General features: G+C 45.2%; 1 protein-coding gene across 1 annotated transcript in view; it reads right to left on the reverse strand.

The window, feature by feature from the left end:
* Positions 1-485: 485 nt before the first annotated feature.
* LOC144479424 (AP-1 complex subunit mu-1) overlaps positions 486-24,202 on the reverse strand; it is a 127,469-nt gene continuing 103,752 nt past the window's right edge. Inside the window, exon 12 of the mRNA XM_078198072.1 lies at positions 486-1,539. Coding sequence (XP_078054198.1) covers positions 1,517-1,539 — 23 coding nt within the window. The 3' untranslated portion in view covers positions 486-1,516. The remainder of the gene's footprint in view (positions 1,540-24,202) is intronic.

The following is a 24,202-nucleotide window of genomic DNA, read 5'->3' on the forward strand; positions in this document are numbered from 1 at the left end:
GGGGTGAAGAGAGAGACGGGGGTGAAGAGAGAGACGGGGGTGAAGAGAGAGACGGGGGTGAAGAGAGAGAGAGAGAGAGACAGGGGGGAAAAGAGAGAGCGGGGGAGGGGAGAGAGAGAGAGACGGGGGGGGAAGAGAGTGAGAGACGGGGGGGCAAGAGAGAGAGACGGGGGGGGCAAGAGAGAGAGACGGGGGGGAGAGAGAGAGACGGGGTGGGGAGAGAGAGAGAGACGGGGTGGGGAGAGAGAGAGAGACGGGGTGGGGAGAGAGAGACAGACGGGGGTAGAGAGAGAGAGACGGGTAGTGGGGGGGCGAAAGAGACCGGGGGGGGGGGGGGGGGCAAAAGAGAGAGGGGGGGGGGGTGGCGAGAGAGAGACGGGGGGGGGGGGGGGGGGTTGCGAGAGAGACCGCAAGGGGGTGGGGGTGGGAGAGACCGGAGGGGGGTGGCGAGAGAGATGGGGGGGGGGGGGGGGGGGGGGGTGCGAGAGAGACGGCGGGGGGGTGGTGGTGGCGAGAGAGACAGGGGGGGTGCGAGAGAGACGGGAGGGGGGCGAGAGAGACGGGCAGAGGGAGAGAGGGGTGGCAGAGAGAGGGAGAGAGATTAAGGGGTGCAATTGGGAAGAGGAATGTGCCAGTCTTTCTGTGGAGACCGAGTCCGCTAGCGGTTCAAATTCGCTGAAAGTTTGAGCAGACTCTGACCTGTGCCGGTGTGATTTAATTTGGTAGAATGCGGTGGGAAATAGATGTTAGATTTCAAAGGGAGTCCATTTTCCGGTCAGAATGGGCTATGACACATGGAAAGGTCTGGGGAGGCTACAATGGTTCTTAAACCACCCGGGTTGGAGCAAACACCTTCTTACAGCGACATTGGCTACCTGATTTCATTCTGAATATCAAGTTATATTTGTGTTAAAAAGGAAAACAAATAGTTGGACAAATCTTGGAATGCATATTTATACTTGAGGAGGGTAATGTATTCTCTGTGGTGTTGTAGATGCTTTTCCTTAATTAATGGGGATTTGAGGTCTCCTTGGAGTGCATTATGACCATTGGTTATTTATGCATTAATTCAGTGCTTGGGGACTGAGACAAGACAAAACACATATCGTACAACTGTCAGCCAACAAAATTCTCACTCATATCAGAATACAACTGCTAAGCAACAGCAACAATGTTAGAACCCATTGGCAGCACTCCAAGTCCAAGTTCAGTCCGGCAGTTTAACTCGCCCGAGTGCTGACAGAGAAAAAAGTTAACAAAGAAAGAATCTAACTGTCCAAAGGGACCAAAAAGCAAGAGGAACATTTGGCGATGACATGGACGTGTGGGGAAAAGAAAAAATACTGCCTGTTTTTCTTTCAGCAACTTGGATGAGCACAGTTGAAATGTTTAATCTTCTTCGTGAAAGACGGTGCTATGACAGAGACCTGAAACATGATGAATACACCCAACACTTTTACACAATCCACTGAACTGGATCCTCCCCTCCCAATGACTCTTCAGGCACAGTGTCCCCTCATTGTGTTCGGAGTTGGTAGTCTGCAAAACAAAACGAGGAAGAGAAGATAGAATCAAAAGGCGGCATCAATACATGATCCAAACTGAGACACAACAACCTGGACAGAACACCTCGTACAAACACATTCTCTACACTACATTGCGTAGATTGCAGCCTTTATAACAACTTCCATAGGCTTGTGGGCTGCAGCACATCATATACACTCTCTATCATTTACTACGGGTTCTACAGGCGGCACGGTAGCACAGTGGTTAGCACTGCTGCTTCACAGCTCCAGGGGACTGGGTTCGATTCCCGGCTTGGGTCACGGTCTGTGTGGAGTTTGGACATTCTCCACGTGTCTGCGTGGGTTTCCTCCGGGTGCTCCGGTTTCCTCCCACAGTCCAAAGATGTGCGGGTTAGGTTGATTGGCCATGCTAAAATTGCCCCTTAATGTCCTGAAATGCGTAGGTTAGAGGGATTAGCGGGTAAATATGTAGGGATATGGGGGTAGGGCCTGGGTGGGATTGTGGTCGGTGCAGACTCAATGGTCCAAATGACTTCTTTCTGCACTGTAAGGTTTCTATGATTCTATGATACTAGAAGTCACACAAAACAAATAAACACTCCTTTCTCATTCCTAAAGCCATATAGTACTACACCCTATCACATCATAGTACACCTATCACATCATTCATCAGTCTAGTTGAATGAGCAGTACACAGGGTTAACTTTACCAGGTGCAGATCACACCTAAAGCCAAGGGTATCAAGCTCCCATGGTCTCGAGCTCTGCTGCTCTCAGCTACACTTTATGCAACATTTACTTTTAGTTCTCAAAACAATTCTCTGCCTAGAGGTATCAATGGCCAAGTCTGATCAGTCTCTGCGATGTTTACCTCCCCATACACTGCATGAGTTGTTATACAATGGCCAGGAATCATTGACTGATTTTGCCCACCTTGGCTGAGGAAAGCGACAGCCAATTCAAATGCCCTACTACCTTCACCAGATCATCCAACTCAGCACAAACCAGGAGCCAAACCTTCCCGGTCTGTATGGCTCAGCTACTTACTGGGAATGCTCAATTTTGGGGTGGCTTACTCCTCCTCATCCTCACTCCTCCAATATTGGAGGGTTGGATATTACCATGGTTTTAAATAGAGTGTGTTGTCATGTGGAGGGTTTCAATCCAATCTAGACCAATGGGATGAAGCTTTCCTTTCTTTCCCATGAGAAATAAAAAGCCCAGTGGGCAGAACCTGCCAGTTCTGGCACAGTGCGGGCAGCTGACACAGGGGACGGGATTCTATGGCCTCACTCGGGCTGAAACCGTAAAATCCTGTCCAAGCTCAACGGATCTTTCCATTGTCTGCCCCTCACCCGCTCATTCCCACGGTGGGTAGAACAGTAAAATTCCAGCCAAGTGCAATGGTCACTATAGTGGACTACAGAGCACCCAGCTAAGATTTAAAAAGAGCATAACTCAAACAGGGTGTGCTGCTCCTGATCAGAAACGCTTGACACAAATACAGCATTAGGAATTTGTTCCGATCTCCGTTACTGCTGTTGTCCCAGCTCAATTTCTGAATAACTCCCAAATTCAAAACTAAAAAAAATCATTCCAAAGTTACAGACTTGGGAACCTTTTCTCCAATTTGTGATAGTCAGCAATTTATGTAAAGTTATTCTGTCACTCCGCACCTTAGACAGCTGTGTGTAAGGCCAGTAAAGATCAAAGCAACACTGGCTAAACAATGCACATCCTGCAAACACATCACGAGGAGTTACACCAGAGATCCAATCTGCTTGGTTCAAACTCACTGGCATCCAACAATATAACTTGGAATTCCAACAGTAAGTTTGCACATATATCCTTCCTGAGACACCATAAGAAGTCTACACAACACCAGGTTAAAGTCCAACAAGTTTATTTGGAATCATGAGCTTTCCAAACCTGTTGGTCTTTAACCTGGTGTTGTGAGACTTCTTACTGTGCCCATCCCAGTCCAATGCCGGCATCCCAACATCATGGCTTCCTTAGACATGGAGACCAAAATTGTACACAGAACCCCAGGTGTGGACTCACCAAGATACTTATTAAATGCACTAAAAATTCTTCTTTATCTTGACGTTCCTATCACTACTATTAAAGATTAACATAACATTTACTTTCCTCATTATTAAAAGTTATTCAGACATCAGGCTGGGACAACAGCAGTAATGGAGACTGGAACAGATTTTTAATGCTGTATCTACACGCTAATCTTGTGCGATTTGCATAAAAGTATACCCAGGTCCCTCTGAATACCAACATTTCCCAGTCTCTCAACATTTAAAATATTATTCTGGTTTTCCTGCCAAAGTGGATAATTTCATACATTTTATTTCATCTAGTTTTCCTGCCAAAGTGGATAATTTCATACATTTTATTTCATCTGTCTTGATATTGCTCAACCTGTCTATATACTCCTTTATAGCCAGAGCATCTTAAAGAGAGAAAGTTCAAGGGTCAGAAGCTCAGGCTGAGGGCCTACACAGCTCATAGCAGGGCCACCAAGGGAAGAGCAATTAAAATGGGGAATGTACAAAAGGCCAGAATTGATTATTGCAGATTTGTTGTAGGGTAGCGGGGTTGGAGGAGATAACAGAGATGGAGAGGGACAAAGCCATGGAGGGATCTGAAACCAAAGGTGAGAATTTTAAAATCAAAGTGTTGTTTGACCAGGAGCCAAAGGTAAAGGGTCCTTTCTCAAGTAAGATGTATAAAGTTTGAAAGGTTCAAAGTCTTGTAATAAGGTCCTTTCCCGCAACCTCACATCTGTGAGCAGTTTGCGTGCATTCTCAAAAACTGCATCTGAAATCGCTTCTTTTCATGGCTGCATTTCAAAGGGATTTTCCCAACAGATCATTTCAGCTGTTGGCAGTAGAGTCTCTCCTGAAAGACACCAATAACCCCATAGGCTTTGCTGTGTGCGTGTTTAATACATAAAACAAACACTTAAAGAGGCCGTATTGACATGCTGGCCATTCACGGCCAAGGCCGCCATGTCTGGAATAATCCACGGTGGTTTTTTTTATTCTTTCACAGGATGCGGGTGTCGCTGGCCCGGCCAGCATTTATTGGCCATCTCTAATTGTCCTTGAGAAGATGGTGTGAACCGCTGCAGTCCATGGATTACAGGAACACCCACAATATTGTTAGATAAGAGTGTTCCAGGATTTTGGTCTTCCCATGTATCTGCTGCCCTTGTCCTTCAAGGTGATAAAGGTCACGGATTTGGAAGATGCTGTCAAAGGACAGCGTTTCCCAGTAACACTGCTATCCAAATATATACAACAAAGTTTGTGTTACCTGGCACACTCCGGAATGGGTGCATTGTTTGTTGAAATGGGGACAGGGCAAGCGAAGCAACAGCAGGACAAGCTTGCTGGTTGAGTACCACTAACAAGGTGTTGACTTTCAATTAATGAGAGCTTTTAACTTGATCTTTTACATAGAAACATAAAAGATAGGAGCAGGAGGAGGCCATTTGGCTCTTCGAGCCTGCTCTGCCATTCATCACGATCACGGTTGATCGTCCAATTCAATAGCCTAATCCTGCTTTCTCCCCATAACCTCTGATCCCATTCACCCCAAGTGCTGTATCCAGCCGCCTCTTAAATAAATTCAATGTTTTGGGATCAACTACTTCCTGTGAAGACATTTCTCCTCGCTTCCATCCTAAATGGTCTACCCCGAATCCTCAGACTGTGACCCCTGGTTCTGGACATCCCACCATCAGGAACATCCTCCCTGCATCTACCCTGTCCAGTCCTGTTAGAATTTTATAAGTTTCTATGAGATCCCCCCCTCATTCGTCTGAACTCCAGCGAAATCAATCCTAACCTAGTCAATCTCTCCTCATACATCAGTCCCGCCATCCCCGGAATCAGCCTGGTAAACCTTCGCTCACTCCCTCGAGAGCAAAAACATCCTTCCCCAGAAAAGGAGGCCAAAACTGCACACAATACTCTAGGTGTGGCCTCACCAAGGCCCTGTATAGTTGCAACACATCCCTGCTCCTGTAGTCGAAACCTCTCACAATGAAGGCCGACATATCATTTGCCTTCTTTACCACCTGCATGCTTACCTTCAGCGACTGGTGCACAAAGACACCCAGGTCCCGCTGCACACTCCCCTCTCCCCATTTACAGCCATTCAGGTAGTAATCTGCCTTCTTGTTTTTGCTCCCAAAGTGAATAACCTCACATTTATCCAAATTATACTGCATCTGCCATTGATTTGCCCCCTCACCCAACCTGTCCAGATCATTCTGAAGGATCTCTGCATCCTCATCACAGTTCACCCTCCCACCCAACTTGGTATCATCTGCAAACTTTGTTACATTTTGTTCCCTCATCCAAATCATTAACATATATTGTGAATAGCTGGGGTCCCAGCACCGATCCCTGTGGCACCCCACTAGTTACCACCTGCCAATTTGAAAAGGACCCATTTATTCCTACTCTTTGTTTTCTATTTATCTCAATATACTTCCTCCAATCCCATACGCTTTAATCTTGCACAATAATCTCTTATGCGGGACTTTGTAAAACACTTTCTGAAAGTCCAAATATACTACATCTATTGGTTCCTCCTTGTCTACTCTACCAGTTACATCTTCAAAGAATCCTAACAGATTTCCCCTTCATAAATCCGTGCTGACTCTGTCTGATCCTGCCACTGCTTTCTAAATGCTCCGCTATAAAGTCCTTAATAATGGATTCGAGAATTTTCCCCCACTACCGCTGTTTGTGGAAAACATCGCAGAGGAACAGGACTTATGAACATTTAGAAAAGTTTAGTATGCTCAAAAGTAGTCAGCACAGCTTTGTCAAAGGCAAATCGTGCCGTACGAGCCTGGTGGAGTTCTTTGAAAATGTGACTAAACACATTGACGAAGGAAAAGCGGTAGATGTGGTTTACATGGACTTCAGCAAGGCATTCGATAAGGTCCCTCATGCAAGACTTCTCGAGAAAGTGAGAGGGCATGGGATCCAAGGGGCTGTTGCCTTGTGGATTTAGAACTGGCTTGCCTGCAGAAGGCAGAGAGTAGTTGTAGATGGGTCTTTTTCTGAATGGAGGTCGGTCACCAGTGGAGTGCCCCAGGGATCTGTTCTGGGACCCTTGCTGTTTGTCATTTTCATAAATGACCTGGATGAGGAAGTGGAGGGATGGGTTGGTAAGTTTGCCGACGACACGAAAGTTGGTGGTGTTGTGGATAGGTTGGAGGGATGTCAGAAGCTGCAGCATGACATAGATAGGATGAAAGACTGGGCGGAGAAGTGGCAGATGGACTTCAACCCGGATAAATGTGTAATGGTCCATTTTGGCAGATCAAATGGGATGAAGGAGGATAATATCAAGGGTAAGACTCTTAGCAGTGTAGAGGATCAGAAGGACCTTGGGGTCCGGGTCCATAGGACTCTTAAATCGGCCTCGCAGGTAGAGGAGTTGGTTAAGAAGGCGTATGGTGTGCTGGCCTTCATCAATCGAGGGATTGAGTTTAGGAGTCGGGAGATAATGATGCAGCTTTATAAGACCCTCGTCAGACCCTACTTGGAGTACTGTGCTCAGTTCTGGTCGCCTCATTACAGGAGGGATGTGGAAATGATTGAAAGGGTGCAGAGAAGATTTACAAGGATGTTGCCTGGATTGGCTGGCATACCTTTTGAGGATAGGCTGAGAGACGAAGGATGAGAGGTGACCTGATAGAGGTGTGCAAGATGTTGAGAGGTATAGATTGGGTGGATTCTCGGAGGCTTTTTCCCAGGGCTGAAATGGTTGCTACGAGAGGACACAGGTTTAAGGTGCTGGGGAGTAGGTACAGGGGAGAAGTCAGGGATAAGTTTTTCACTCAGAGGGTGGTGGGTGCGTGGAATGGGCTGCCTCAGTGGTGGTGGAGGCAAACTCGATAGGGTCTTTTAAGAGACTTCTGGATGAGTACATGGGACTTAATAGGATTGAGGGTTATAGGTAAGCCTAGGTAGGTAGGGACATGACCGGCGCAACTTGTGGGCCGAAGGGCCTGTTTGTGCTGTATTTTTTCTATGTTCTAAAACAGTTAATCTGAAATGTTTGGTGTGAAACTGAATGCAAGGTTCAATGCTGCGATTCTGTCAGGCATTACAAGGCTAATTAAAAATGAAGAAATTAGCTAACACTGAGGGTGGGCCAAACGAGGCAACATCAGCTCTACCGGGGCTTGGCTAGCTGTACCCAAAGTGACCCGACAGCACTCAGAAATTCCAGTTACTGCACCATTGTTTGGCACAATACCGATATCACAAAGTTTAACAAGTGCTTCTCCTCAACATCGACTGCCCATGTCACATGGACTAAGAGTTTCAGATCAGTGAATCCATCCACCTTAAGCGTTCTTCACCAAAACGAATGAGCTGTCAACTCCCATGAACACAATCCTTTTTTTAAACTCAGATTGCATATTGCCCCAGTAACTTCTTTGTAGTGTTAATGTAAGCCTGCTTGTGACACTAATAAATAAACTTTAAAACTTTATTTGCATTCCCAATTATATAGCAAGCCTTATTTTAATCCAGTTGTACTCATGATATAATTAAGAAGTCTTGTGGTGCAGTGGCAGCGCTCCTATCGCTGGACCAGAAGCTCTGCGTTCGAGTCCAACACCAGGACTTGTTGGCCACGGAAGGAGCGTTTAACGTGGTTCAACGCGCTGATAATCAGCTTGGAAATCCTTCCAACACTTCCCCCATTATCCCCCCAAAGGGTAAAAACAAACAGTATGGGTGGGAAGATATGCAAGAGTGAGTGTGTGCAGTTTGGCTGCAACAATACAGATCCTCTCATCCCATTTAAAGCATTCCAGGACAGTTACGAAGGAATGCTGCAAATTCCTGTTCAGTGACCTTATGATATCACTTGCTTTAATTGCAAATATATTGCTTTATATTCCAAAAGATAACAGTGGGTGAAGAATTCCATACTTTCTGCAACTGAGTGTTTTAGCTTTTAGAAGAACCGGAGAGAAAGACAGCGAGGAGTAGGAAAAAGATGGGCCAAGGAGGAGCAAGAAGAGAGGGAGCTGGAAAGACAGGCATTCAGGAGGGAAATGGAGAAGAGGGAAAGAGAGAGCAGAGAAGGGAGGGGGAGGAGAGAACCGAGCAGGAGGAAGAGGCGAGGAGGGAGAGAAGGGACAGGATAGAAGGCTGAAAAGGTTAGGGACGAAAGGGATGATTGTGTAAGGAAAAAGGACAATGTGATGGGACAAGAAACAAAGGATGAGAAGGTAGGTGTTGTCAACAGCTAAATCATTACCTCCATCTACTATCTGAAAACACAGCAGCAACAATCATTTGAAATTGTTAAGACTCAGATATTGAGTAGAAGATTGTAAAATGCTATTGCACTGTCCTCCAGACCCAAAGAACAAAGAACAATAGAGCACAGGAACAGGCCCTTTGGCCATCCAAGCCTGCGCCGCTCATGTGCCCAACTAGACCATTCGTTTGTATCCCTCTATTCCCAGTCTGTTCATGTGGCTATTTAGATAAGTCTTAAACGATCCCAGCGTGTCCGCCTCAATCACCTTGCTTGGCAGTGCATTCCAGGCCCCCACCACCCTCTGTGTAAAATACGTCCCCCTGACATCTGTGTTGAACCTTGCCCCCCTCGCCTTGAACCTGTGACCCCTTGTGTTCGTCACCTCCGACCTGGGAAAAAGCTTCCCAATGTTCACCCTATCTATGCCCTTCATAATTTTATACACCTCTATTAGGTCGCCCCTCATCCTCAGTCTTTCCTGGGAGAACATCCCCAGTTTACCCAATCTCTCCTCATAGCTAAGACCCTCCATACCAGGCAACATCCTGGTAAACCTTCTCTGTACTCTCTCCAAAGCCTCCACGTCCTTCTGGTAGTGTGGCGACCAGAACTGGACGCAGTATTCCAAATGTGGCCTAACCAACGTTCTATACAGCCACAACATCATATGCAACTTTTATATTCTATGCCCCGTCCAATAAAGGCAAGCATGCCATATGCCTTCTTCACCACCCTCTCCACCTGTGCTGCCACCTTTAAGGATCTGTGGACTTGCACACCCAGGTCCCTCTGTGTGTCTATACTCCTGATGGTTCTGCCATTTATTGTATAGCTCCCCCTTACATTAGATCTACCGAAATGCATCACTTCGCATTTATCTGGATTAAATTCCATCTGCCATTTCTCCACCCAATGTTTCAGCCTATCTATATCCTGCTGTATTCTGTGACAATGTTCATCACTATCCGCAGCTCCAGCAATCTTCGTGTCGTCCGCAAACTTACTGATCACACCTCCAAATCATTTATATATATCACAAACAGCAGAGGTCCCAGTACAGAGCCCTGCGGAACACCACTAGTCACAGACCTCCAAACGGAAAAAGACCCCTCCACTGCTACCCTCTGTCTTCTATGGCCAAGCCAGTTCTCCACCCATCTAGCTAGCTCACCTTTTATCCCGTGAGATTTAACCTTTTGCACCAGCCTGCCATGAGGGACCTTGTCAAATGCTTCACTAAAATCCAAATAGACGACATCCACGGCCCTTCCCTCGTCAATCGTTTTTGTCACCTCCTCACAAAACTCAACCAAATTTGTGAGGCATGACCTCCCTCGTACAAAACCATGCTGTCTATCGCTAATGAGATTATTCAGTTCTAAATGCGCATATATCCTATCTCTAAGAATCCTCTCCAACAACTTCCCTACAACGGACGTCAAGCTCACCGGCCTATAATTAACCGGGTTATCCTTGCTAGCCTTCTTAAATAATGGGACCACATTTGCTATCCTCCAATCCTCTGGGACCTCACCTGTGTCCAGTAAAGAGACAAAGATTTCTGTTTTTGTTGATTTAGTTGTTCTATTGCCACCTCTCTTTGCCTTGAACCATCATTGTGGCGGCAGTGGTTAGCACTGCTGCCTCACAGCACTAGGACCCGGGTTCAATTCCCGGCTTGGGCCACTGTCTGTGTGGAGTTTGCATGTTCTCCCCATGCCTGCGTGGGTTTCCTCCGGGTGCTCCGGTTTCCTCCCACAGTCTGAAAGGTACATTGACCCGAACAGGCGCCGGAGTGTGGCGACTAGGGAAATTTCACAGTAACTTCATTGCAGTGTTAATGTAACACTTACTTGTGACTCATAAATAAACTTTAAAAAAAACGTTAATTCAGCCCTGCCCTCTACCACATCAATTCCTGTTTGTCTCTACCTTTTACCCGCCCCTGCAATTAAGCAAAATCCTATTCATTTCATCAGTAAGGGAATCAAGGGTTAGGGGGATAAGATGGCAAAGTGGAATTGAGGATCATGTCAGATCAGTCACGCTCTCATTGAATGGCAGAGCAGACTCAATGGACCGAATGGCCTACTTCTGCTCCTATGTCTTATTGGTCTTATTTCTAACAGTTCTTGCAGTTCCGATTAACTTTAACCAAAATACAGTGGATGTTGGAAATCAAAAGTAAAAACAGGAAAAGCTGGTAATACAAGTCTCGGCGCAAATGTGGAAAGGAAACCAATGTTAATGTTTCTGGTGGTGACCTTTTCATCAGAACTGATCAACTTTATCCGAATTTCTCTCCACAGCTACTGCCTGGCCCATTGAGAGCTTCCAGAATGTTCTGCTTTTATCTCAGTGTTATATTTATCTTTTGATACAAAGTGCAGGCAGACAGGGATTTCTTGTCACCGATGCTGCAGATATATTTAAAGTCTCAGTTAGCGTAACTAGAACCACAAAGTGGCAAATGTAGAAATTTTCAAAGATGCAAGATTTATTCGTTGCGATGGGGAGAGGGAGAGAGAGGAGTCTGAGATAGCATTTTTGTTTTTTTTGACATTATTTGGTGCATTTTCCAGTGGTTTTAGTTTACTAAAATTGTTTTTTTTTTAAGTCAAAAGTTATGTCTCCTTTGAGGTCATATCTTCAATCTTCGCCTAGCCACCAGAGATAACATGATGCAGCATTAAGGCGCAAGTTAAACTGTGCAATAAGACATCTCTGTAGAGATTTCTAACTGTAAATAGACAACAAACAGAAAATGTTGCTGAAACTCGACCAATGGCTCAATGTGAGAACACGTGATCAAACGAGTAGGAGAATTAGGCCATTCAGCCCCTCGAGTCTGCTCTGTCATTCAATAAACTCATGGTTAATCTGATTGGGGCCTCAACTCCACATTTCACTTACACCCAATAACCTTTGACCTCCTTGTTAGTCAAGAATCTATCTACCTCCACCTTAAAAATATTCCTGACCCTACCTCCACCACTCTCCAGAGAAGTGCGTTCCAAAGTTTCACAACCCAGCTGTTCACATTCACTGGAATTCTACCGCTCCACCTGCCACGGAATGGGAGCGGGCGAGGGGCGGACAATGGAAATGTCCGTTGTCCTCGGACGGGATTTTCCAGTCTCACTCAAGTGAAGCAGCAAAATCCCATCCATTATATATTAATGATTTGGAAGAGGGAACCAAACGTATTATCTCCAAATTTGCAGATAATACAAAGTTGGGTAGGAGCTGTGAGGAGATGCTTCAATGTAATTTGGACAGGCTGAGTGTGTGGGCATCTGCAGTATAATGTGGATAAATGTGAGATTATCCACTTTGGTAGCAATAATAGGAAGACAGATTACTTGAATGGGTGTAAATTGAGAGGTGGATACTCAGCGACACCTTGGTGTCCTCGTGCATCAGTCACTGAAAGTAAGTGCGCAGGTACAGCAGGCAACAAAGAAGGTAGATGGTATGTTAACCTTCATAGTGAGAGGATTTGAGTATAGGGATAGGGTGGTTTTACTGCAATTGTATAGGGTGTTGGTGAGGCCACATCTGGAGTAGTGTGTGCAGTTTTGGGAATCATAGAATAGAATCATAGAATCCTACAGTGCAGAAGAGGCCATTCGGCCTATTGATTCCGCACCGACCACAATCCCACCCAGGCCCTATCCCCACGTATTTACCTCAGCTAGCCCCCCTGACACTACGTGGCAAATTAGCATGGCCAATCAACCTAACCAAGGAAAGCTATAGAGGGAGTACAGCAAGGTTTACCAGGCTGATTCCTGGGATGGCAGGTCTGTCATATGAGGAGAGACTAAGTCAGTTAGGATTATATTCACTGGAGTTGCTGTATAGAACGATGGTTAGGCCACATTTGGAATACTGCGTCCAGTTCTGGTCACCACACTACCAGAAGGACGTGGAGGCTTTGGAGAGAGTACAGAGAAGGTTTACCAGGATGTTGCCTGGTATGGAGGGTCTTAGCTATGAGGAGAGATTGGGTAAACTGGGGTTGTTCTCCCTGGAAAGACGGAGGATGAGGGGCGACCTAATAGAGGTGTATAAAATTATGAAGGGCATAGATAGGGTGAACAGTGGGAAGCTTTTTCCCAGGTCGGAGGTGACGAACACAAGGGGTCACAGGTTCAAGGTGAGGGGGGCAAGGTTCAACACAGATGTCAGGGGGATGTATTTTACACAGAGGGTGGTGGGGGCCTGGAATGCGCTCCTAAGCAAGGTGAATGAGGCAGACACGCTGGGATTGTTTAAGACTTATCTAGATAGCCACATGAACAGACTGGGAATAGAGGGATATAAAAGAATGGTCTAGTGGGCACATGAGCGGCGCAGGCTTGGAGGGCCGAAGGGCCTGTTCCTGTGCTGTACTGTTCTTTGTTCTTGAGTTTAGACGAGTGAGAGAAGATTGCATAGAAACTTAGAAAATTCTAACATGGTTAGACAGGGTTTATTCAGAAAGAATGTCCCTATGGTGGGGGAGTCCTGAACTAGGGATCATAGTTTGAGGACAAGGGGTAAATCTTTTAAGACTGAGGGGAGGAGAAACTTCTTCACCCAGAGGGTGGTGAATGTGTGGAATTCACTCCCACAGAAAGTAGTTGAGGGCAAAACGTTGTCTGATTTCAAGAAGAAAATTATATATAGCTCTAGGGGCTAAAGGGATCAAGGGATCTGGGGAAGAGGGGGGGGATCAGGCTATTGAATTTGATAACCAAAATGAATGGCGGAGCAGGTTCGAAGGGCCGAATGACCTACTCCTGCTTCTAGTTCCTATGTTTCAATTATTTGTTATCTGCTTTATCCACTCCATGTGACAGGAAGTTCCTCATTTGTATCATTCTGTAAAGAAGTCCTTTATAATACCTTGATTTGGGTTGTTAATGGCTATTGTGTATTTATTATTCCCCTTCGGTCTGGCATGAGTGAACATTATTTCTCCTCATCCCTTCATCATTTTGAAGATCACTGTCAAGTTTCCTCAGTGTGTTTCCAGAGAAAACGTGTCCCAGCCTTCACAATCTTGCCAGATAGTTTGATCTTTTCAATTCTGCTAATATCCTTTTAATTCTTCTACACTTTCATAGAATCATCAAAGAATCTCAACAATGCAGAAGGAGGCCATTCGGCCCACCGAGTCTGCAACGACTCTCTAACAAGAGTAACTTACCCAGGTCCTCTCCTCAGCCCTATCCCCGTCACCCTGTGCATTTACCATGGATAATCCATCTATCCTACACATCTCGAGACACTAAGGGACAATTTAACTAATCCACCTAACCCGCACATGTTTGTACTATGGGAGGAAACCCACGCAGACACAGGGAGAACATGCAAACTCCACACAGGCAGTCAGCCAAGGCTGGAATTGAATCCGGGTCCCTGGCACTATGAGGCAGCAGTGCTAAGTGCTTCAACCTCATCTTGTAGTACGGAGATCAGAACTACACATAGCATCCAAGTATGGTCTAACTAAGGTTCCATAAGACCTAACATGACCTCCATGTTTTTTTTTCTATTCTGTTCCTCTAGCAGTGAACCCTAGTCCTTTGTTATACTCTAAATCACTGTAGTTCTGTTGTCGGCTATAATCACTGTTGTCTATCGTCGGCTATAATCTAGTGCTGGTGTTCAGTTCCTTTGTGATCTTTGGAGATGTGCTAGGCAGCAATAACTGTACAAAAGAAAGGAGTCCAATGTTCCTTCCATGCTGTGTAGATGCTCAGGTACCTGTGGGTATCACGCAGATCACCCAGGTGTGGTGTGTACATTGAAACGTACAGACTGCACACAACATAAGAAATTAGGAAGGGACACTAAACTCGTGCAGCCGATTATTCTCATGACGATAGAGATATTTATTAGATTCAAATATAGGGCGGCACGGTAGCACAGTGGTTAGTACTGCTGCTTCACAGCTCCAGGGTCCCGGGTTCGATTCCCGGCTCGGGTCACTGTCTGTGTGGAGTTTGCACATTCTCCTCGTGTCTGCGTGGGTTTCCTCCGGGTGCTCCGGTTTCCTCCCACCGTCCAAAGATGTGCGGGTTAGGTTGATTGGCCAGGTTAAAAAAATTGCCTCTTAGAGTCCTGGGATGGGTAGGTTAGAGGGATTAGCAGGTAAAATATGTGGGGGTAGGGCCTGGGTGGGATTGCGGTTGGTGCAGACTCGATGGGCCGAATGGCCTCCTTCTGCACTGTAGGGATTCTATGATAGGCAAATGGACACTGGGGCCTGGATTTCTGTGGAGTCAGATTGAGTCAAGAGGCCTTTAAAAGTGGCAATTGGGACTCAATTCCAGGATTCCCACACCCTTCATGTTTCTGGCAACCTTTGACAGCACAGGGTGAGGAATGGGCTAGTGAACCCATTCTCAGCACTCCCATCCTTGCCAGCTCCATTTGCAGGGGTGGGTATTTCAAATCGCCGTAATCTTGATAGAGCAAGGCCCATTTTGTTAGTGGACATTGGTTGGGTGGAGTATGTGTGCGCTAGTGGGCCTAACAGCCATGAATTCAACAAGGCCAATGTGCCAGCAAACAGAGGCAGCCATTTAATCTGTCGGCCTCTCCACCTGCCCACCTTCATTGCTGCTTCAGGCCCATCGCCAACCCATGCTTGCCTCCCCGACACAAAAATAGCATGGACAGGCTCCTCCATGGCAGAGACGGGATCACAAGGGTCAGGAAAATGGTTAGTCACTCCAGCTATTTCATTGATGAAAATCCAGCTCTGGGTTTGAAACATTGTTTGCATAAAATGCAGTTGGTTTGCACGAATCAATGGGATGTCCACCTCAGAGAAGACACCAACCTCAGGGATTTCCCTTCTCCACTTTATCATGAACCCCTTCCCTCCATAAAACACATGACTATCAATAACTCAAAATGCCTTTAACATTTAATCTTCCTCCTTGGGTAAGATTTGAAGAATAAAGTAGTTGATGTTGAGCCATCAGGAGGGATGCATTTGCCAATAAGGCAGATAATGGGAAGGTTTTTCAAGATGGCAAAGTGGACAAGCAGTGTAGTTTGGGGAGGTAATTCTGGAAAGTGAGGCTAAGGTGGCTGAAGGCATTTCCATTAATGGTGGGTTGAAGGTAGTGGGGAACATAAAAGGTTAGAGTCAGTGGGATTCAGGAGGGGATGCTACTGGAGGAGGTGCAGAGATGGAGGAACAGTTTAAAAACTAGAATACAATCAAAATTGAAAAAATGGAGGGAGAGAAGTAGGTCAGTGAGAATGAGAAGATGGGCCAGCGAGAGCCAGTAGAGAAGATGGGCCAGCGAGAGCCAGTGAGAATGAGAAGATGGAGCAGTGAGGGTCAGTGCGAATGAGATGATGAGGCTGTGAGAGTCAATGAGAATGAGAAACGGGGGCAGTGAGGATCAGAGAGAATGAGAAGGGGGGTAGCGTGGGTCAGTGAGAATGAGAAGATGGAGCAGTGAGGGTCAGTGAGAATGAGAAGATGGGAAGGTGAGAGTCAGAGAGAATGAGAAGATGGGGCAGTGAGAGTCAGTAAGAATGAGAAGATGGGAAAGTGAGAGTCAGTAAGAATGAGCAATGGGGGCAATGAGAGTCAGTGAGAATGAGAAATGGGGGCAGTGAGAGTCAATGAGAATGAGAAGATGGAGCAGAGAGCCAGTGAGAATGAGAAGATGGGGCAGTGAGAATGAGAAGATGGGACGTGAGAGTCAGTGAGAATGAGAAGATGGGGCAGTGAGAATGAGAAGATGGGACGTGAGAGTCAGTGAGAATGAGAAGATGGGGCAGTGAGAATGAGAAGATGGGGCAGTGAGAATGAGAAGATGGGGCAGTGTGGATCAGTGTGAATGAGAAGGTGAGGCAGTGAGAATGAGAAGATGAGGCAGTGAGAGTCAGTAAGAATGAGAAATGGGGGCAGTGAGTCAATGAGAATGAGAAATGGGGGCAGTGAGTCAATGAGAATGAGAAGATCGGACAGTGAGAGTCAGTGAGAATGAGAAGATGGGGCAGTGTGGGTCAGTTTGAATGAGAAGGTGAGGCAGTGAGAATGAGAAGGTGAGGCAGTGAGAGTCAATAAGAATGAGAAATGGGGGCAGTGAGTCAACGAGAATGAGAAGATTGGACAGTGAGAGTCAATGAGAATGAAAAGATGGAGCAGAGAGAGCCAGCGAGAATGAGAAGATGGGGCAGTGAGAGTCAGTGAGAATGAGAAATGGGGGCAGTGAGAGTCAGTGAGAATGAGAAGATGGGGAGTGTGGGTCAGTGAGAATGAGAAGATGGGGCAGTGAGAGTCAGTGAGAATGAGAAGATGGGGCAGTGTGGGTCAGTGAGAATGAGAAGATGGGGCAGTGTGGGTCAGTGAGAATGAGAAGATGGGGCAGTGAGAGTCAGTGAGAATGAGAAGATGAGGCAGTGAGAGTCAGTGAGAATGGGAAATGGGGGGGGGGAGTGAGAATGAGAAATGGGGACAGTGAGAATGAGAAATGGGGACAGTGAGAATGAGAAATGGGGACAGTGAGAGTCAGTTGAAATGAGAAGATGGAGCAGCGTGGGTCCATAAGACCATAAGACATAGGAGCGGAAGTAAGGCCATTCGGCCCATCGAGTCCACTCCACCATTCAATCATGGTTGATTTCAACTCCATTTACCCGCTCTCTCCCCATAGCCCTTAATTCCTCGAGAAATCAAGAATTTATCAATTTCTGTCTTGAAGACGCTCAACGTCTCGGCCTCCACAGCCCTCTGTGGCAATGAATTCCACAGACCCACCACTCTCTGGCTGAAGAAATTTCTCCTCATCTCTGTTCTAAAGTGACTCCCTTTTATTCTAAGGCTGTGCCCCCGCGTCCTAGTCTCCCCTGTTAATGGAAACAACTTCCCTACGTCCATCCTATCTAAGCCGTTCATTATCTTGTAAGTTTCTATCAGATCTCCCCTCAACCTCCTAAACTCCAATGAATATAATCCCACGATCCTCAGACGTTCATCGTATGTCAGGCCTACCATTCCTGGGATCATCCGTGTGAATCTCCGCTGGACCCGCTCCAGTGCCAGTATGTCCTTCCTGAGGTGTGGGGCCCAAAATTGCTCACAGTACTCCAAATGGGGCCTAACCAGTGCTTTATAAAGCCTCAGAAGTACATCCCTGCTTTTGTATTCCAAGCCTCTTGAGATAAATGACAACATTACATTTGCTTTCCTAATTACGGACTCAACCTGCAAGTTTACCTTTAGAGAATCCTGGACTAGGACTCCCAAGTCCCTTTGCACTTTAGCATTATGAATTTTGTCACCGTTTAGAAAATAGGTCAGTGAGAATGAGAAGGTGGAGCAGTGAGAATGAGAAGATCGGACAGTGAGAGTCACTGATGATGAAGGACAAAGTGAGGCGTATAGGTCCATGAGGATGAAATGTTGAGAGCTCCATCATCTTCCACCCTCCAGCTAGTGGAAATGTGTATCTAAAACAGTTTAACAAAAGTATTATGTTACAGATATAACAGACCCTGAATATAGTTTTGCTGCATCAGGGGGGTTGGGGGTGTAGGGGTAACAGCAACAGTTGTGGAATAAGAATGAAATCAATTTAGTTTTTTTTTGCTGGGTAGAAATATTTTGCTTGGTAGTCATGCAGTGTTGCAGCCTTGTGAAACTTTACTCCATCCTGTGTTAATGAGAGTGAACTGCTGTGCTGGGCTCAATACATTTTTGAACTTTGGTGGCTAAAAGTGGCAGCGTGTTGTGAATTGGCGGCACCATGTCCACTGGTCCCAAAGAATCAGACAGCACTGGAGCCTCAGCAATTTACAATCTATATTAATGACATAGATGAAGAAATCGAAACTAATGTATGTATGTTTGCGGAGGATACAAAGCTAAATGGGAATGGAGGTCACAAAGAGGACTAAGAAGCTCCAAAGAGATACAGTCAGCTTTAATGCATTGGCGACAAGATCCTAGGTGGAATATAATGTGGGGCAACGTGAAGTTTTTCACTTTGGTCGCAAGAATTGAAAAGCTGAATATCTTTTGAAAGTTGTGCAACTTGTAAATGTTCATGTTCAGAGAAAGACTTGGGTGCATTCAAAGAGCACAAAGTTAGCATGCAAGTACAGCATGCAATTAGGAAGGCAAATAGCATGTTGACCTTTATTGCAAAGTGACTGGAGTACAAGGACAAGGAAATCCTGTTACAATTGTACAGGGCTTTGGTGACACCATATCGGGAGTATTGTGCAGTTTTGGTCTCCATATTTAAGAAAGGATATTCTTATTTTGGAGGCAGCACAGCAAAGGGTCATGAAATTAGTCCCTGGGATGAGAGGATTGTCCAATGATGAATGGCTGGGTATTCTCCAGAGTTCAGAAGGGAGGCAAGATTCTGAAGAGGATTAACAAAGTCGACACAAATGTTGATTCCCCTGGCTGGGGAGCTCGGAGCAGGTGCACACAGCCCGTAGAAAAGGGATCAATCATTTAGGACTGCAATGAGAAATTTCTTCACTCAGATAGCTTTGAATCTTTGGAATTCTCTGCCCCAGAGGGGTGCAAATGCTCCATTGTTGAGTCTTTTCGCGGCAGAGATAGACAGGCTTTTGGTGTCTCTAGGAATTGGGAGATATGTGAGTGGGCAGGAAAGTTCAGGCAGATCAGCAACCTTTTGAATTAAATGCTGTGGTAGAGCAGGCTCAACGGACCACATGGTCTATTCATACTACTCTCTTATGTTCAGCAACTGGGACAGAAAATGAGAATCATAGATCTTTATGTATCTCAATGTTTATACACACTTGTGGAATTTAACGAACTATTATATGATTAGCTGTGGCCAAGCACTTCGCACCAAGGTGACCTCAGGCTTGCATTCGAAGTTCAAGTCCCTTCTTTGCCAGCAGACACTGTTTGCGAAGGATGGGAAGTTGCTGGATGGAGAACCAGTGTAGGGGGCAGGCGTAGCATTTTCCCCACAGTGGCTGCAGCGAGGAGGAATCAGACTTGTATATGGGGCAGCCTAATGGGCACTGGATCCTCCCAGTGCAAGACTACCGAAACTGAAAAAGTAGTATCTCCATTCTGCAGGCATTGGATGGGAAAGACTTCTCTGTAAGAGCAATGGCTGCCCACACTGGCAAAAATCATCATTCAGGAAAATGCAGAAGTGAAACTGGCTCAATCAACAGCACCAATGCACTCTCTCTTGATCACCACAAACTACTCTATCAAAATAGCATAAATAAAGGCACTACTCAGGTTCTTTGCGTATGCTGGATTGAGATCGTGTTGCTAACAAATTGGCTGCCGCATTGCCGATATTACAACAGTGAAAACATTTCAAAAGTTGTGAATTTGCTGTAAAGAGCCTTGTGTTGCCGAGAGCGTAAAAGATTTGTACGGTGTTTTTACATTTGACTGAAGGCAGCTGGCTGCATACAAGAGGCTCTCAGCAGAAAAGGAACCACAGGGAGTGAAATTCGATGGTCCATTCTCCTTGGGGAAAATTGGGTGCAGTAATAAATAGGGTGTACTGTGCCAGAGGAGTCAGCAAAGCTCCCCTGCCAACAACTAGGTGGACCACTTCCAACAAAAACCGACAAGTGGCTAAAACCAGATTGTAAGCTTTTCAAAATAGGAAAGGGAAATAAACATCTAGCAAACAGGCCCAACTGGGGCCATTTACAGCTTTTAATTTTAGAACACTTCAATTTTTCAAATAGTTCTGGTCAGATGGCTTGCTGGTGCTCGGAATAAAAACGTGAGGAATCTAAGAAGTTCTCCCGCAGTATTAACTTAAGTTCAGGAACACTTTTCAACATTTTAATGACAAAGATGGGAGGGAAAAATAAGGAAAAAGCCCGAGACAAAATGGAACTGAACTACTTCGCTCATATTTTTACTGGGAGGAGGTGGTGGTGGAAGTGTTGTATTCCCACCAGGACATCTGCTACTCTTTATAAAATGCATACTTACGTTTGAATAACATTGTTACAATCCATTTATGTCTGGAACTTTTATTTCACATACTGACTGGACTAATTCAGCATTGGAATCTCCAGAACAAACAACAACTGACAAATTTGCAATTTTTTTTTAAAAAATGCAGGAAATACAGCTTCTTCCCTTCAACGCTGTAAGTAACACTGCGAGAAGGCTGTTGTTCTTTCAGCTGTGGCCGATGCACACTTACACAAAATCATTTTCATCTGGAGTTGGCCAATTTACAGAATCTACAGCCCACTGGATGTTGATGAGTTTCACCAAATGATAGGTAGGTGGGACTGTTAGGGGTTTAAAGTTTGCTATTTCAAACAAAACTGCTCATCTGATTGTAAAGCCAGCCCTTTACTTCTTGTGTTAAGAGTGGCGAATCGATGTCTGGGGTAAGCAGATCAGGGGCAAAAGCTCGACAGGTTATCTGAGGTGTCAATGTGTGTGCACACAGTCACTGAAGTTTATCCTACAGCCAAGATAAACAATGATTCGAAGAGTCTAAGATGACTCTCAAACAGAAAAGGCAGCCCAACAGCCACCTTTATTGAAACGAGGTTCTTAGAGGCAAGTCTGAGATCTTAGTTTGAGGCAGAGGCACTGATACCACTTAAGCTGCATGAATTCTGGAGCTGTTATCGTATGACTGGTTGTCTTCGACTGGTCCACCCCGCCACCCCCCCCAACTCCCACCATTGGTCACCCTATACATTCATCTTCACATCATCACAGTGCACTGTCAGCTCAAGACATTTGGATGATTTGCGATTGTCCATCAAAACAATCCATTTCCTCCCACCTTCAACTTCTAACAAAAGTGTTCAAAGAAAATTTAAAGTACTTTTTTAATATTCCAATGATTATTCTCCTGGGCTGCTCACAGCATTGGGCTGGAGATTAATCTTCAATTCCTGGAGACGCCAGGGCATCCCCAGACACGCTGGGCCAGATGCAGACACCGTGCTGTGCTGTGCCCAGTCACATGGCAGACATGGATCAATGCAGAGAAATGGGAAGGTTCTGTTTCCAAAACTGCACATACTCTTGGAAAAACCCTCTCTTCACCCTCCAAACAAAATGGATAAAGTGTGATTGACAGACCATACGCTCAGACGGGGCGGTGCACTGATGGTTGCCACATGGAGGATCCACTTAACCACAAGAACTCCTCGTACTCTAACAGCAAGTACTAGATAATTGCCTTGGGGGAAAAGAACTGTAATCCCATCTTGGACTTCAAAGAATCAGCACTTGTCTGTGGCGGTTTACCTAGGCTATATTTCAAACCATCAAACAAAAATAAATCCCATTTTGTACAACATGCCTTTCAACAGAGTCCAGCACCACCCCAATGGCCATATATAGCAAACCTAAACATTCAGCGTATAGCTCTCAGTGCCACAAGTATAGAGAGAAAAATCATTGGCTGCCTTTCCTACATTTCTTCCATGTCCTTTGATTAAGTACATTTTTAGTGGCAATGAAAAGTAAAAGATTGATGTACAGATGTATTTTTTTTAAGTGGATTTAAACTGCTCATTTTAAATTGATAAAACATGACAGCAACATCTCGAACATTTCAGTGGAGGACTTGCAGTTAAAAGCCTAGAGGGAAGTTGCCATGTGTGTAGATAGATCAGTTGGTACAGATGAAGTACAGGGACTCTGGGTGACACACTCGCAAAAGGGCTTTCTGCGGTTATTGAATCCCTACACTGCAGGAGGCCACCATTTGGCCCATTGAGTCTGCATCAAGTCTCCGAAAGACCATCTTACCTAGGCCCACCCCTGGTTGAAGCGGAGGAGGTCAAAGGAAACTTTCACCATCTTTTGGACCTTTAAAACTAGTTAATTTCTCCTCCTAATTAAAGCTAATCCTTGTTCCCACACATACACATGGCTGCTACTTTCTATGGAGCTGGTTGGGTCATGTGGCTGCCGGGCAAGTTGGTTGAGGGTTTGGTAAGAGTGGGTGTGGGGTTATTTAAGGGCATGCAGACAAATAGTCTGGTTGTTGAAGATGACTTACAAAAGAATAAAATTTAAATTAAGACTGCAGGCCAGGACTGAAGCCAAGGCTCAAAATGTCATAGCCGAGGATTTGTGGCGATCTAATCTTTTTTCAAAATCAGTAAGCATCAAATGCTGACTTGCCATTTGATTCCTAGACGCAGATGGCAATCTGCTTATTTCAGATGACTGTTTAAAGTGATACTATTACAGAAAGGTATTCCCTGTAAGGCTGAGTAGGGACCATAACAGCTGAACGCTGGAGAACATGGAGATAAAATTTTGAGGATTGGTGCACAAGTAGAAAATAATTAGATGAGAAAAAAGACATATTCCAACAGATGACAAATGAAGATATACAAAAGCAAATACAGCACTATTTCTGATCCATCAAATATGCAGTGTAGGGGTTGAGATGGGTATATGGAAAAAAGGGGCACTGGCTCACATCACTTTAGACTTTCCTGCTATCTCAATGGAAACATAGACTTCCCACTCACACTCTGTCCAGAAACAGTGAAATTGAGAAGTGCACAAAATATTTTTAAAAATACTCTTAGCACAAAACTCTTCAATATGTTGGAAATATATTCACCATAAATCACAGATTGCAGCAAACAGCTGTTAATTGTTTTTCTCATGCTACAGAGAGTGGGCCAAGTGATAGAGAAATAGAGTAAAATCATCCCATCCATTTGCATGCCACAAGCTCACTTTGGGTGTCCAGAAATATCAAAGTCTTCTTGTGGTTAATCAGGAGTAAATGCAGATCTATCTTGTTTATAAGAAAATGTACATCATGCATTCAGCAACAATAGCAATAACTAGTAGTTATATAGCGGCTTTAACAGAATAAAGCTTCATAGGATTGTTATCGAATTAATGCTACATATAGATTTATCAGGACAGGCAATCAAAAGCCTGGTCAGAGAGGATGAGATAAAGTTTAATAAACATCGGAGAGGAGGAGAGAGATATGGAGAGGTGGAGAGGTTAAAGGGGGAAATTCCAGAGGACAAGGCCTCAGCCATAATGCTTCTAATGGAGCAACAATGAAAATCCACGATGGGCAAGGGGCAAGAATTAGAGGGGCACAGGCATCTTGGAGGCTTTTAGGGCTCAGGGAGGGAGGGGAAAGGCCAGGGAAGTGATTGAAAACAAGGATGAGAATTTTGAAATGTGGTGCTCCTGGACTAGTCTATGAATCTAAAACACTTAACTAAACAGGGTTAGAGAGGATGGCGAACAAATAAGCATCGTGAGAGATGCAACGTGCAGTAAAACATACAAGTATCAGAAGCAAACTGAACCTGAATCATAGAAACCCTACAGTGCAGAAGGAGGCCATTCGGCCCATC

Source organism: Mustelus asterias, chromosome 26 (assembly GCF_964213995.1).
Source record: "Mustelus asterias chromosome 26, sMusAst1.hap1.1, whole genome shotgun sequence".
Taxonomy (NCBI): domain Eukaryota; kingdom Metazoa; phylum Chordata; class Chondrichthyes; order Carcharhiniformes; family Triakidae; genus Mustelus; species Mustelus asterias.